The sequence below is a fragment of the Balaenoptera borealis genome, assembly GCF_965194805.1.
Source record: "Balaenoptera borealis genome assembly, chromosome: 14".
In the NCBI taxonomy this organism is placed as follows: Eukaryota; Metazoa; Chordata; class Mammalia; order Artiodactyla; family Balaenopteridae; genus Balaenoptera; species Balaenoptera borealis.
In genome coordinates, this window is record NC_138875.1 from 19963532 (window position 1) to 19977059 (window position 13528).

At 40.9% G+C, this 13528-nt stretch overlaps 1 protein-coding gene across 2 annotated transcripts in view; it reads left to right on the plus strand.

The window, feature by feature from the left end:
* The window catches only part of MBD2 (methyl-CpG binding domain protein 2), a 69423-nt gene extending 56326 nt beyond the window's left edge, over positions 1-13097 (plus strand). Inside the window, exons 4-7 of one of the 2 annotated variants that reach the window (XM_082353419.1) lie at positions 3012-3102; positions 4399-4576; positions 8785-8923; positions 12623-13097. In XM_082353419.1, coding sequence (XP_082209545.1) covers positions 3012-3102; positions 4399-4576; positions 8785-8911 — 396 coding nt within the window. In that variant the 3' untranslated portion in view covers positions 8912-8923; positions 12623-13097. Of the gene's footprint in view, positions 1-3011; positions 3103-4398; positions 4577-8784; positions 8924-12622 lie in introns of those variants that run through there. The other variant, XR_014233974.1, reaches the window with a different exon arrangement.
* The last annotated feature ends 431 nt before the right edge of the window (positions 13098-13528 follow it).

Here is a 13528-nt window from a genome sequence, read left to right on the forward strand (position 1 = left end):
TTCCAGCACCCCAAGGAATTCCCTTGCGCTAACCCCTTGCAGTGAGACCTTCCCTCCACCCCTAATCCCTGGCAACCATCCCTATAGTTTTTTTCTTTTTTAGGATGTCATATAAATTCAGTCATACAATATGTAAAAGACTGGACTCCTTCACTTAGCATAATGCCTGCTCAGTGTAAATTTTTTTTTTTTAATAATTAATTTATTTATTTTTGGCTGTGTTGGGTCTTCGTTTCTGTGCGAGGGCTTTCTCTAGTTGCGGCAAGTGGGGGCCACTCTTCATCGCGATGCGCGGGCCTCTCACTGTCGCGGCCTCTCTTGTTGCGGAGCACAGGCTCCAGACGCGCAGGCTCAGTAGTTGTGGCTCACGGGCCCAGTTGCTCCGCGGCATGTGGGATCTTCCCAGACCAGGGCGCGCGAACCCGTGTCCCCCGCATTAGCAGGCAGATTCTCAACCACTGCGCCACCAGGGACGACCCCAGTGTAAATTTTAAACATATTTTAAAGTACAAAGAATCCCCCCTCTCCAAAACAAAACAAGTAGGACCCGGAGAAGATGGGTGTAGAGAAAGTGAGTTAGGGACGTATTGAAGTGTAAACAGACACCTAGCTCGTGAAGATGGCTCCAGTCCTCATGGAACCTAGGCAAGTTTGTTCACTTTGAACGCATGGTGGACAGAATGGAGAGGATGGCAGTGGTACCCTTGACCAGTTAAATATTTTCTTTTCTTAAACTAGCCTCCTTTCCTGCTCTGAACTTCCCCACTACCTCCCTACTTCTCGGGGTGGGGTGGGGGGTAGGGGCAGGGAGAAATACACACATACACACTTATACATTCATAAATACATGTATCTCCATTTTCATGGCATAAGCATTTCATTTATAAAGAGCTCATCAACCTTTCAGTTTCAACTTCACATTTAGTTGAGGGCTATCAGATGACGCGTAGTGGTACCAGGATTTGTAATTTAGAGCTGTACGCTTGTTTCTCAATCCAAGATTTATTTTGCAAAATTTTTCTTTCTAAATTTTTGTTTTCCTTCAAATTAATAGGAATTTAAACATTAAAAATTATAGAGGGTAAACAATTTAACTTTTGCTATCTAGAATTGGAATTTTTAGATGTAATTTGTTAGTAATCATCTCTGTACAAGGTTTTCAAACTTGGTTTTTGGCAGTGTTATTTTTACAGATTATATATATATTTAATTTTATTATAAAAGCACTTATTAATCTCATATTCACTGACTCCCTCTGTATGCTTTTTCATTAGGAATTAACTGCACTTTCGTTTTTCTTGTTTTTTTTCCTGTAGTTTTGATATTCAAAGCATAGATGATTGTTATTTCCCCAAAGAGGAAAAGCAGGCAGACTTTCTTGGGACATTTATCACATTCATTAATTATTACCTTCACCTAACTATTTTTCTCATGACGGTTGATATATTCATGTCCTCATATGTGTTGACCACATATTCTGCTGCTGATGTAATTTGTGTGGAGATACAAGGAGCTGTTAACCATATACCAGAGGTCTTCAAAGGACAGTGAAGCAGGTTACTCTTGGTGCTAGCATTGTGGTTATTACATAATCTAACATATTATTGTTCTGCCATAAATAGAAGTATTTTACTGTATCTTTTCATTTATCTGGAAGGTGATTATTTGATACTTTTCATATATCCTGAAGTTAGAATATAAGCCTGAAAAGCCCTCAGAGTGGTCAAAATTTGTTAAAAGTAAATGTAATGAACCTTATTCCTACTCTGTGACAGGTGTTTACATATATTGCTTTATTTAATCTCCACAGTAATCTTATGTGATAGTCATTGCTGCCACATTTTACAGAAGAGGAAATTGAAACTTCGGAGGTTATAGAACTTGTCCAGGGTCATACATCTATCTATAGCTGGGCTCTCAACTTGGGTTTGTGTGTCCCTCAAGATCCTGATTCTGAGTCCATTTACCCCCACATTCAGTCATTCACACAAATATTTTTTCATTATTTACCACGTGACAGGCCCTGGGTATCCAGGGTTAAAGACAGGTATATCGAATCCTGAGGAATTCCTTTATCTGTTTATTGGACTGTAGTAAATATGAAACAGACTAGAAAAGAGATGAGGCTTAAGGACAAAGACACTGTCTATCTTATCTACTGTTGCATCCACAGGACAAGCACAGCACATAGTAGGAGCTCAATAAATACATGTCGAATGGATGAATGATATGAGTGAGAAGTAATAGCCAACTAGGAGAGAGAACTAAGTGTAGGAAGGGTATAAAATCAAACAGAACTGTCCTGGACCATTTAGTGTTTGAATAAGCAATTGCGTACCTCACTAGCCCCAGAGGGTGTGAAGAGACTTCAGTGTGCTCACTGGTGCCAGAAGGATGACCTGGGGCCCCCGAGTGGCTAAGGCGACCCAGGCTCTGTGCAACAGGAAGAGAGTCACTCATGAACATTACATCCTGTTTAAAAAGCAAGGTAGTATGTAAGACATTTTAGGAAAGTTTCCATTAAAAAATGGCCCTTTTCCCCTTAAAGTATGCTAAAGGGCTGAACTTCAGTGTCTTGGAAAAATCACATAGGTGGAGGAGTTATTTCCCAAACAATATTGGATTAAGAGGTATTACATAATATAGTTTTTCTCTTTCCTGGTAAATTATAACATTAAATTTTCATGCCAAATGAATCTTTAAAAAATTCAAGTTATACTCTTTGGAAGATACCTTATAAAGGACTATATATAGTACATGGCACATAACAATCTATTGTATGTAACAAGTGAATAGGTTGCATAGAATAACAGAAGTTTTTGAGTCATATAACTTGAAAGAATTATGATGTGTTGAAGTCATGCTTGGAATATCATTTAGCTTTTTGTAAGGAAAAAGTGGGGAAATTAGGAAACTACTGAAATGATTTCAATTTCATTATTCAACAGCATCGATGCGCTACTTTCTTGTCCCAAGAATGTATCTATTAACCGTGATGTTTTACCTTACAGCTTTTCTGGGAGAAGAGGCTACAAGGACTTAGTGCATCAGATGTAACTGAACAAATTATAAAAACCATGGAACTACCTAAAGGTCTTCAAGGTATTATCCAAGTTCAGTTGAGCAGTACCTACTACGTGCCAGGCTCTGTGTTAGGTGCAGTGGAGTCAGACCTGATTGAGACAAGTCTTTGCTTTGGGGACTGTACGCCTTGCTGGATGAGGTACCTCTTGGGTTTTAGTAAACCCAGAGGAAATGTACCTGAAAAGCTTGTATGTTGCAGGGATGCGTCGGGGCAGCGTCTTACTTAAGATGTTTTTCTGCGTGTACATTTTGGCTTTAGGTTAGTTGGGTACATCAAGTAAATTAACCCATGTGCTGCTTTTAGAACCAAATGCAGCTGAATGACAGAATGTCCCAAGCTTCCTGCTCAAAGCAGCATCTGGCCCCAGCACATGCTCTTATCAAAAGAGCGGCCAACAGCTCTCCTTCTGCCCCTCCCTCCACAAACTGCTGCTGCAAGTAGCAGTGGGAGCAGATGCCCGTTGGTCCAGGGAGAGGAGTGAGTGGGATCTGGGGTGGAGACCTCAGCTGCTGGTGTGCTTGTCATATCATAGGTTAATTCCAACTTGTAGAGAAGCATTATTTTTCAAGTATTAGAACTTTGGCTTCTAAAACTTGATACACTGTGGATTGCTCAAAAATCCTCATAATTCATGGTTAGAATATTGCCTCATCCCTCTATGCTCTTGGAAATTATTGCTTTAACTGGTTTAACAAGTTTAGGACTTTAAGCAATGCACTTAAATATAGCCACGGTTCCAGTCTCCTACATGTAGTCAAGGTGTGCAATTATTAATTCTGTTAATTTGGATATTTCGTTAGGTATTTGAAAAAGCTGTTAAAGGTGCAGGTACAGCATACTTGCATTGGCTTTTCCTTTGAGATCCCTACACAAAAAAGATAAGTTTTGAGATATGGCTAGAAATGAATGTTAAACAGCTACAGGGGAAACTATTCCAGGATCCTAGGGACACATTAATAGGGATACTGGAGTGTAATATGACCTTAGAAGGGACTTAGATCATTAACATAATTGAACTTGCTTGTGGAAATGTAGCCAACTTTTAAAAAGTTTAATACTTTGGAAAATGTATTTTTAAGTTATGTTAAAGTTTTATTATAATACTCAGGTATTTTGTTACTGTTTCTTTAATGTTAGTTCTTTGGTGTATAATAACTAAATAGATATGCTATTATCCTTTGCTGCTTTGGCTTGTGTCAGTTTTAAATAGCTGATCCCAAATGAATATAAAGATATCAGTTGTTTTAGGTTACATAAGGTTTGCTCAGCACATCTAGAAATTTCCTTTAACTCATATATGTTTCTAATTGCAGGAGTTGGTCCAGGTAGTAATGATGAGACCCTTTTATCTGCTGTTGCCAGTGCTTTGCACACAAGCTCTGCACCGATCACAGGGCAAGTCTCCGCTGCTGTGGAAAAGAACCCCGCTGTTTGGCTTAACACATCTCAACCCCTCTGCAAGGCTTTCATTGTCACAGATGAAGACATTAGGTAAGGCAGCTTAACATGACTTCAAAAGCTTGTCTTTTACACTTGTTACATTTTATACTGCCTGTTAGGTTCCGTGGCACATCTAGTAAGTGATGAATCAATCAGAAAGTTATACTTTTTTTTTTTTTTTTTTAACAGAGCTTTTGTGAAACTAATGAAAGGTGATAGAGAACGTTTAAAACAAATACATGCTTGAAAAAGGCAGCAGTGCTTTGTATAAGGCATATCATCACGATGATGTCCAAAGGACAGATCAGTTGTACTCTCTCCACATCATTTTTGCAGTGTCTTATGAAATCTGGGGTTCTGCCTTTCTGCTCTAAGAACCCCTTCATTCAGTTATGCCTTTTGTGATCGCTGACTGCATTGGTTTGTCTGCAGTAGCAGATCATTGCCGTGCTACTTTAAGTTTGGTTGTGTTTTCAAAATTCAGTTTACTTATCTTGATTATATTTACCTCACTTAAGCTCAATTTAGAGATTTATTTATCTCTACTTCAACTTGTTTCAAGTAAAGATTTAAGGTGGCTCCAAAGACACACACACACACACACACACATGCACAGACACACACAGAGAGACACACACACACACACACACACCACAGTGAAGCCAGATAAGAAGCAAATGAGAAGAAAGACAAAGCAAAGCGTAAAGCAATGAAACAGAGCCAGGAATGAGGAGCGGACACAAGTGCATCTGTTAACATCTTTCACTCTTTCTAAGGCTGGGCCACAAATTAGGTTTTTAGCAGCAAATTTTGAAAGGAAGACATATAGCTCAGATTGATAATGCCCAAGGAGTATAAGCAAACCATTGCTCAGGAGAAACAAAACTATTCCAGATATTTAAGACCACAAAGAAATTCTTATATGGGATTTATGAACTTCAGTATTATTACTCTAGAATGATTGTGTAGTATACTGTATTTTCTTTAAATATAGGGCAGTGTGTACACTTCACTATTTCTGTCCTCTGAATGTAAACCAGAAAGCTTTACTGGAGTATTATTCCTAAACCAAACCAGCAGAAGGCACTTTTGAATTAAAAAACATGTATTATATTTGTATTTTTTTTTCTAAATCCATGGAAGTTGGCATGAGAATGTTTTTAAATGCCTGAGTCTAGCTAGGTTTATAATTGGAAAGCCGTTCCTGGGTTTTAAAGTAGTTCCTTTTGCAAAGATGTAGAATGGTTCAAAGTTGCGTTCAGATGCCTTTATTACATAGAATTTACGATCAGTGTTATTTTCTTAAGAAAAACAAAATGTAAAATCAAGGAAAGGAATCAACTTGCTCTTTGGACAATTCTTACCTTTGAGGAAGGAAATTACTCAGGAGACAAGTTCCTATCTGTCTTGGAATGAGTACCCAGTTAATCAGCAGGGATTCCGCTAGGTCATTATGGGGGTTGACTGAGGTTCTCTGAGTGATGTCATGGGAATGCTGACGGCTTCAACATCAGATCTTTTGACAGTGGAGGAAGCTGTCTCAAAGCCAGACCTGGATGCTTTCCTTTTAGGGTAAACTTGTCTAACAAATTGTCCATTTGATTTCATTGTCATAACAAATTATTAAGCAAACATGTCTTGTTGAATTAGTACAGGTTCAAAACACATGACTGCAAATGGAATTGTTACCCTTTCTCCAATTGGATAGCCAGTAATCTGTTTGTATTAAACCTTCAACTAAGAATCTCAACATTAAGCATATATATTTTCATCAGTCTTGATGCTATTTTCACCCACGGGTGTATTTGTTTTCTAATACTGAGTAACAAGTTCTCACAAACCTCACAGCTTAAAACAATACCTGTTTATAGCTCTCAGTTCAGTAGGTCGGAAGTCTGGGACAGGCATGACTGGATTCCCTCCCCGGGGTCTTACAAAGCTGAAATCAAAGTGTCAGTGGAACCGCAGGCCTTCTGGAGCTTGGGCTCCTCCTAAGTTTGTTGCAGAATTCATTTCTTTGCAGTTGTAAGAATGAAGCGCCCGTTCTCTTGCTGGCTGTGGGGTGAGGCGGTTCACAGCGGTTAAAGGCTACCAGCATTTCCTTGCCCCATGGCTCCCTTCACATCCCCTCTCCTGCTTCTTTCTGGAAGGGCCCAGCCCCTTTTAAAGCCTCTTCTTATTAGATCAGGCCCTCTGTGATAATCCCTTTTGATTAACTCAAGGTCAGTTATTAGTAACCTAATCAGAGAATGATAGCTCAATCATATTCATAAGTTCTGCCTGCCCTTAGGGGAGAGAATTATACTAGGAATGTAAGCAGGGGCAGGTGGGGACATCTTGCGGACTGTGTTAGAATTCTGCCTACCACATCCAGCAGATGCTTTAATTTCAGTTTTCATAAATGTGGGAAGCAGTGCTCAAGACAAAAGAGAAGCAGTGGCCAATGTCAAGAGTTTCAGATATACTTCTCTAGCCAGAAGCACCATTCCTTCCATTTTCTTTGTCTTCCTAATGGGGTGACTTTAAGGCAGTTGTGTAGACTCTCATACTCTGTTACTAGGCATGAGAGACTGCCATGAGATTGATACGCCATTTATCATAAAGCTGGAGTCACTGAGCCAGAGGCAAGGCTATCTGTAGAAGAAATAAACATTGTGTTCTTCATGACTCTGCTCCACTGCATGAAAATCAGTTGAACTTCAGTTTCTGTTGATATGATTGAGGCTGCAGAGCCCGATTAATTCAGTGATAGATCCCCTCTTTTTGAAAATTCATTTAAAAGGTAGAAGTCCAAACCTTTTATCTCTTTGCGCTGTTTTTAGAGTTTAGTAAAGATGACGTCTAAAGTTACTGTGTTTACACAGTATATGTTAATTTTACTACCTTGGACATAGTCTCATGAGATAGAGAGACGTGGGGATAGTCTCATGAGATAGAGAGACGTGGGGATAGTCTCATGAGATAGAGAGACGTGGGGACTAGACTACAGTAAACACGACTTTGCAACTGGTTGAGTGCCCAAGGGGTGAATACTCAGGGCATCTTAGTGGCGTCTTCTGGAACATTGCTCCTCTACCCTTCTGCTTTCCCAGGTTTGGGGCATTGTTACAATTTGTCTTCCTCAACTATTGATGAACTACTTCTTCTTTCAGTAGAGCCATCAGTATTCCTTGTTGCATCTCTTATTTGTCCCAGGGCTGCTCCGTCTCCCATTCTGTATCCATCCTAACCACCTTTCCTTTGGTCTCAGGAGGTGACTCGTCCTGTTTTCTAATCAAGGGGCTCATCCTCCGACCTGGGCCTTTGCCTCTCTCCCTTTCTTGCTTTTTTCTAAGTCTTTTACTTAGCCAGTCTTGTCCCTTCCCTTGTGTCTTCAACCATTGCCTCTCCACTGGGTTCTGGATGCGAGTTTCTATTTACCATCTTCATTTGCTAGAACTGTTTTAGGAATCCCTCTCTTGCCTTGTCAAGGAGCTAGTCTCCGTTTTTTTCCTGCTTTTTAAAGATGGATTGTATACCAATAGCCTCTCTTCCTGTGCTTTATTTTTCACCTAATGGTTCTGAACTTTTTTATGACTCGGTGTTACTAACTCTCACTTTTGAGGTTCCTTTAGAGTCCCCAAGACACAGGGAAACTTGTGGCATATTCTTAACCGACTCAGCTCACCTCGGTTCACGAGTCTTTTCATTCCCTGTCCTTGGTGTACAGGATCATGTGCTCTTGGTTCCTTCATGATGGCCTGCTCCCAGCAGGCCAGGGAACCCAGGGAGAACTCCAACTACCTTTCCCCTGACACAGCCAGAGAATGCCAACGAAATCCCAGCTCATCATGCCTCCACCTCCTCCATCTTTCTCAGTGCTTCACTGAGCAAATCTCTTTTCCTTCTTTATTTTCTGTATTCCTTCCCTGCTTTTAAGTTATTTCTAATTATCCTTTATAGGAAAAACCCTGAATCTTCACATATTTGAAGTTTGTGAAGTTGTAGAAAAGGTCACTGAAATAAATCTACTCCTGCCGGAATTCTCTGTGAGATGAGGGCTATCTGCCTGTCTGAATGTCCCTCTTTTGGACAAAGTTCATCCCCCATGTGACTTGGTTTTTTGAGGGTAGAAGCAACTTTTGCAAAGTCTAAGGAGAAGGAAATGTATGTTTCTCCGGAATTTTCATGACTTTGAAGTAAAGATAAACCATTTCGGTAGCTTCATTGTTCCAATACTTGCTAAATTATTAGTATCTTTTTACTCTCTTTTTAAAAAGGAAACAGGAAGAGCGAGTACAACAAGTACGTAAGAAATTGGAAGAAGCACTGATGGCAGACATCTTGTCACGAGCTGCTGATACGGAGGAGATGGGCATTGAAATGGACAGTGGAGATGAAGCCTAAGATTAGCATCAGGTAAAGCAACACCAGAGAGACGTGGAACTTAAGGTCTTTTATTTCCTTGCTTTTGCCCTCGTAGCCTGATTCAGCAGTGCCTACAAAGCCTTCTCCTCTGCGTATCTTGTGCATGTGCTGTTGTTTGGCCCCTTCTATATTTAAGGGCCATATAAGTGTGCATCCTTTTGTTCTCATTATGTGAAGATGTTCACACCCCTGCAGCCACTTGCAAGGCATCTGGTCTCCAAGGTGTCACCAGAGAAAAGCAGAAGAAGGAGGAAAGGACTCTGCCGGGGAGGGAGGAGTGGCTGGGGGAGATGAAGGCGCCATCGCCTCTACCACAGTAGCTCTCCTGGGGTCTGTTGTCCCCTCTGTAAAATTATGGTCACAAAGTAGGCAAAAATCCCTCCTTTTTCCCCTCCGTTTCTGTTCTCTCTAGCACAGACTTGATGCAGGGAGAATGAGAAGGACATTTTAAAGTATGATAAATAATTTACCTTAAAAAATACAAATAATGATCCTGTCCTGAACTCACGTAGGAGTCTCCCAGTCTCTGTTCCATCGGGTACATATTCTCTGTAGAGGATTACACTCCAATCCCCAAGGGTTTATGTGGCATCTTGCTTCCCAACTTCTATCCTGCTTCGTTTTGGGGGCCATGTCTTTCTGCCACCCCCAAGCCAATTATTTATTTGCGTCCTTTGAAGGCAGAACTGAGCGGTGGGTGGTGGTGTTAGGAGGGAAAGAGAAAGGGATGGACCGAGAAGGAGAGCGAGCGGAGGGTGTGGGAGTTCTAACCCCGTGCTGGTCTTGGAGCCCTGTCTCTGCCCCTCACACCTCGTCCTGAGAGTCAGTCTTGCATTCAGTGCTGGGTCCTGGGGACGTCCCCGCGCCCACAGAACTTACCGTACAGTTGTATGAAACAAATGCTCACATAACTGTATGATCACCAGCTGTGATCAGTGCGATAAAGGAGAAATGAAGGTGCTGGGAGAGCTGCCGGCAGGGGAGCTAATGCGATGTGAGGGCCAACAGGACTCTGGGGACGTGGCATTTACGGTGAGCCTGAAAGGCGGGTAGGAGTGAGCAGAAGTTAGGGTGAAACGTGTTCTCATCAAAAGAAATATAAGGGACAACTCAGTTCCTTTGAGGACCAAAGGAAAGATCACTATGGTTGGAATGTAGGAAGTCTGGGGAGGGTTAGAAAGTGTGGAGATGAATCAGATCATGGTGAGCCTTGTGGATTCTTGTTAAGGATTTTGAGCTTTATCATTAAAACCACTGGGAATCCACTGAAGGCTTCGTAAAGTGATTAGATGTGCTTATTTACAAGATCCCCACGGCTGCTGCATGAAAAAGGATGTCCTTTCTAAGGAAAGCTTAGAAGCAGGGAGACCAGTTAGGAGGCTGCCGTAGTCCCGCAAGAGGTGATGGTGGCTTCACAAGGGTCTCGGCAGCGGATGTGGAGAAAAAGGGGAAAAGGCCGATTTGAGATGTATTTGGAGGTAGAATCGACTTGACCGGGTGACTGACCGTTAGGGAGGATGAGAGAGTGGGATGAATGACTCCAGGTGTTTTACTGGAGCCACTGGGTGGATGGGGAGGGGTCCTGTTTGGTAGAGGGTCATACTGAGGGTGTTGCATGCAGGGGGGATGAATTCATTGTTAACACAATCTTTCCTTCCCATCCGTGCTTTGTCTCAATTCAGGGAGTGGCCCATGCCACAGTGACACAGATCAGGTGATAATCACAGTGTCTTCCATTTACATAGTCAGTGACAGCAGCAACGTTTGGTCACACAGTTTCCTGACCACGCAGAACCTTTTAAATCGAGTTCAGTGCTATTTTAAGTGGTTTTGTTTTGTTTTCCATGTTGAGGACAGGAAGGTGCCGTGTTGACACTGAATCTTGTTTTCCACCCCGATCAGGATGTGTTTTATGGACTTTGATGAGCGTACTTAATGTGTGTGAAGTCTCTCAGAGGCAAGTCTGCAGCGTGCTTCTTTTCTCCAGAGACTTCAGTGCAGTGTGGGAATCTGGACCATTGCGCCTGCACCACATCAGAACTGACTCTGGGAAAGCCCTCTTCTTCTCCAGAGCTTTTTGTTGTTTTTCAGACTTTTTTCCTGAAAACAATTTAGAATAATCAAGGGTCATGTAGTTGAGGTTTTACGAGACCCTCACTTACTTTGCAGATTACTTTGCAGGTTGACGTCAGGGCAGCACCCTAATTTATGTAAGCGAGCCTGTGGTTAATGCACGAACAAACTAATAAGTTGAGGGATTAAAGTTTTAATATGTACTTAAAGAGTAGCCATCACTTTGTCATGTGCTAGGGAGAGATCTGCATTACGTGTATCATATTCTAAACTTCAGAATGGTATTATTAGACCAGGCCATTAGACTTGTAGGTTATGGAAGATTTAGATGTACTTCTTGATTATCAAAATTAAATTTACCTAAATCACTAATTTAGCCCCACGTACACCTAAAGTGTTTAATAAACCAGAGCACTGCCACATGACTTAATTAGGTGTTCATAATAACCTGTGGAATAGGTAGGACTTAGCTTGGCTAAAGGTGGGACATGGCCAAGTTCACATGGCTGCTAAGAGATGGAACCTGTAACATGCGGTTCTGTTTAGGTCTGTTCACTGCATTATGACATGGATGCTCTTTCTGATGGTCCTCATTAGCAAAATGGACCTTAATTTGTATGTATATATATATATATATATATATTTGGCAGGCGCAGAGTTTAGGAAGCTGTCAGCAGAGGTGTAACTCCAAGTTTCGTGCAGTCGCAAGAAGAGATTTCAGCTCTTCTTCCTTAGTCACATGGCCCCTGGGGCTCAGCTGTGGTTTCAGCCCACCTCTGCATGTGTTTCTCCCGCCAGAATCTGCTCCAGAGATTGCCGGAACACAGGAGCCCGTCAGGGAGGACGGAGCTGAGGCTGTTATTGATCAGGGCGAGCAGGCGTGCGTGTGTGTGTGTGTGTGTGTGTGCGCGTGTGTGTGTGAGTGTGTGTGTACACACACACCATCAATAACAGGTTGAGGTTTGCTGTGTTACTTAAGATTTTACACTCAAGAGGAGTGCCCAGGTTATCAAACATTTTAGGAGTGACTGCAAGAAGAAGATAACTATAAAAACAAAGGTGTTAAAACATTTAGCTATAAATGAGCTAGAGTATCAAATACATAAATAGTTGAATTGGCAATTGCACATTACCATTTCACCCAAGTTAAGCAGTAATAAAACTTCAGTACATTTCTGTCATCTGTAAATTCTGAGAAGTAAAATAAATTATTGTGAAATAAAATAAATCATTGTTAGAAATTTTCCTAAATCTTCTCAAGGTATGTTTGGATTTGGCTACGTCTATTATGTTTTCTTCATTTGTATGCCCTGTGATTTCTCTTTTTATGCTGATTTAATTAATGATAGAAAATATTTTCACAAGCATACAAAGGGGTACATATGATTTATTTGAAAATGAAGTGAGTATTAAGGGTTATTTTCAAAATAAAACACTTGAAACAATGAAGGGAAATGTTGAGCACTTTTTTATGTACAAAGTGCTGTAACTAAACGCTATCAAGGCTCTAAAAATCCTATTCTAAGTGAAATTTGGCCTCTTAACTGCTTTTCCAGGTTTTGCTAACCTCACCTGAGAAATCACTGAATTACTTAAGTTTGTTTGTTTTTCTTACAGGTAACTTTCGACAGACTTTCCCCAAGAGAAAATTCCTAGAATTGAACAAAAACGTTTCCACTGGGTTTTGCCTGTAAGAAAAAAATGCACCCGAGCACATAGAGCTTTTTAATAGCACTAACCAATGCCTTTTTAGATGTATTTTTGATGTATATATCTATTATTCAAAAATGATGTTTATTTTGAGTCCCAGGACTTAAAATTAGCCTTTTGTAATATCTATCAAGCAGGACCCTGAAGATGAAGCTGAGCTTTTCATGCCAGGTGCAATCTACTGGAAATGTAGCACTTAACGTGAAATATTCGTCTCCCCCGCAATTTTAATATGAACGGATCAGGAGTACCAAATAAATTTCCCAATGAAAGCTTATTGTGACTTCACTGTATATAAACAGATTTTTATACTTTATTGAAAGAGGACACCTGTACATTCTTCCATCATCACTGTAAAGACAAATAAATGATTCTATTCACAGACTGATTGGAATTCTTTCTGTTAAGGAGCACACAATACATAGCCCCTCCTTAGGATTCCTGGTTCACAGTCAACTGTGATCCCTGGGACTTAGGTTTGAAATGGAGGTAGTAGCAAATAGTTCATACATTTGCAGTATGCCTCTGGATATCATGAGAATTGCGCTGCTTTCACCAGAATTGTAAGTTGTCGTGTAGCATGGGTAATTTTTTTCCCCTTGCCTGTAACGAGTACTTTTGTTAGTTCTATAAAAATAAGGCATTTTCTTCCCTGGGGCGTGAGTTAGGTACACAGGTGCGCTTCAGATGTTACTGGAAGTCCATGTCTGTTTTTCTAGAACATTTTACATTTTCCAGTGCCTACTGGCTTACAGAGTTAACAGGTGCAGGTCAGACCCTTTGCCACAAAGAGAGGCATTTTTCTGGGCAGAG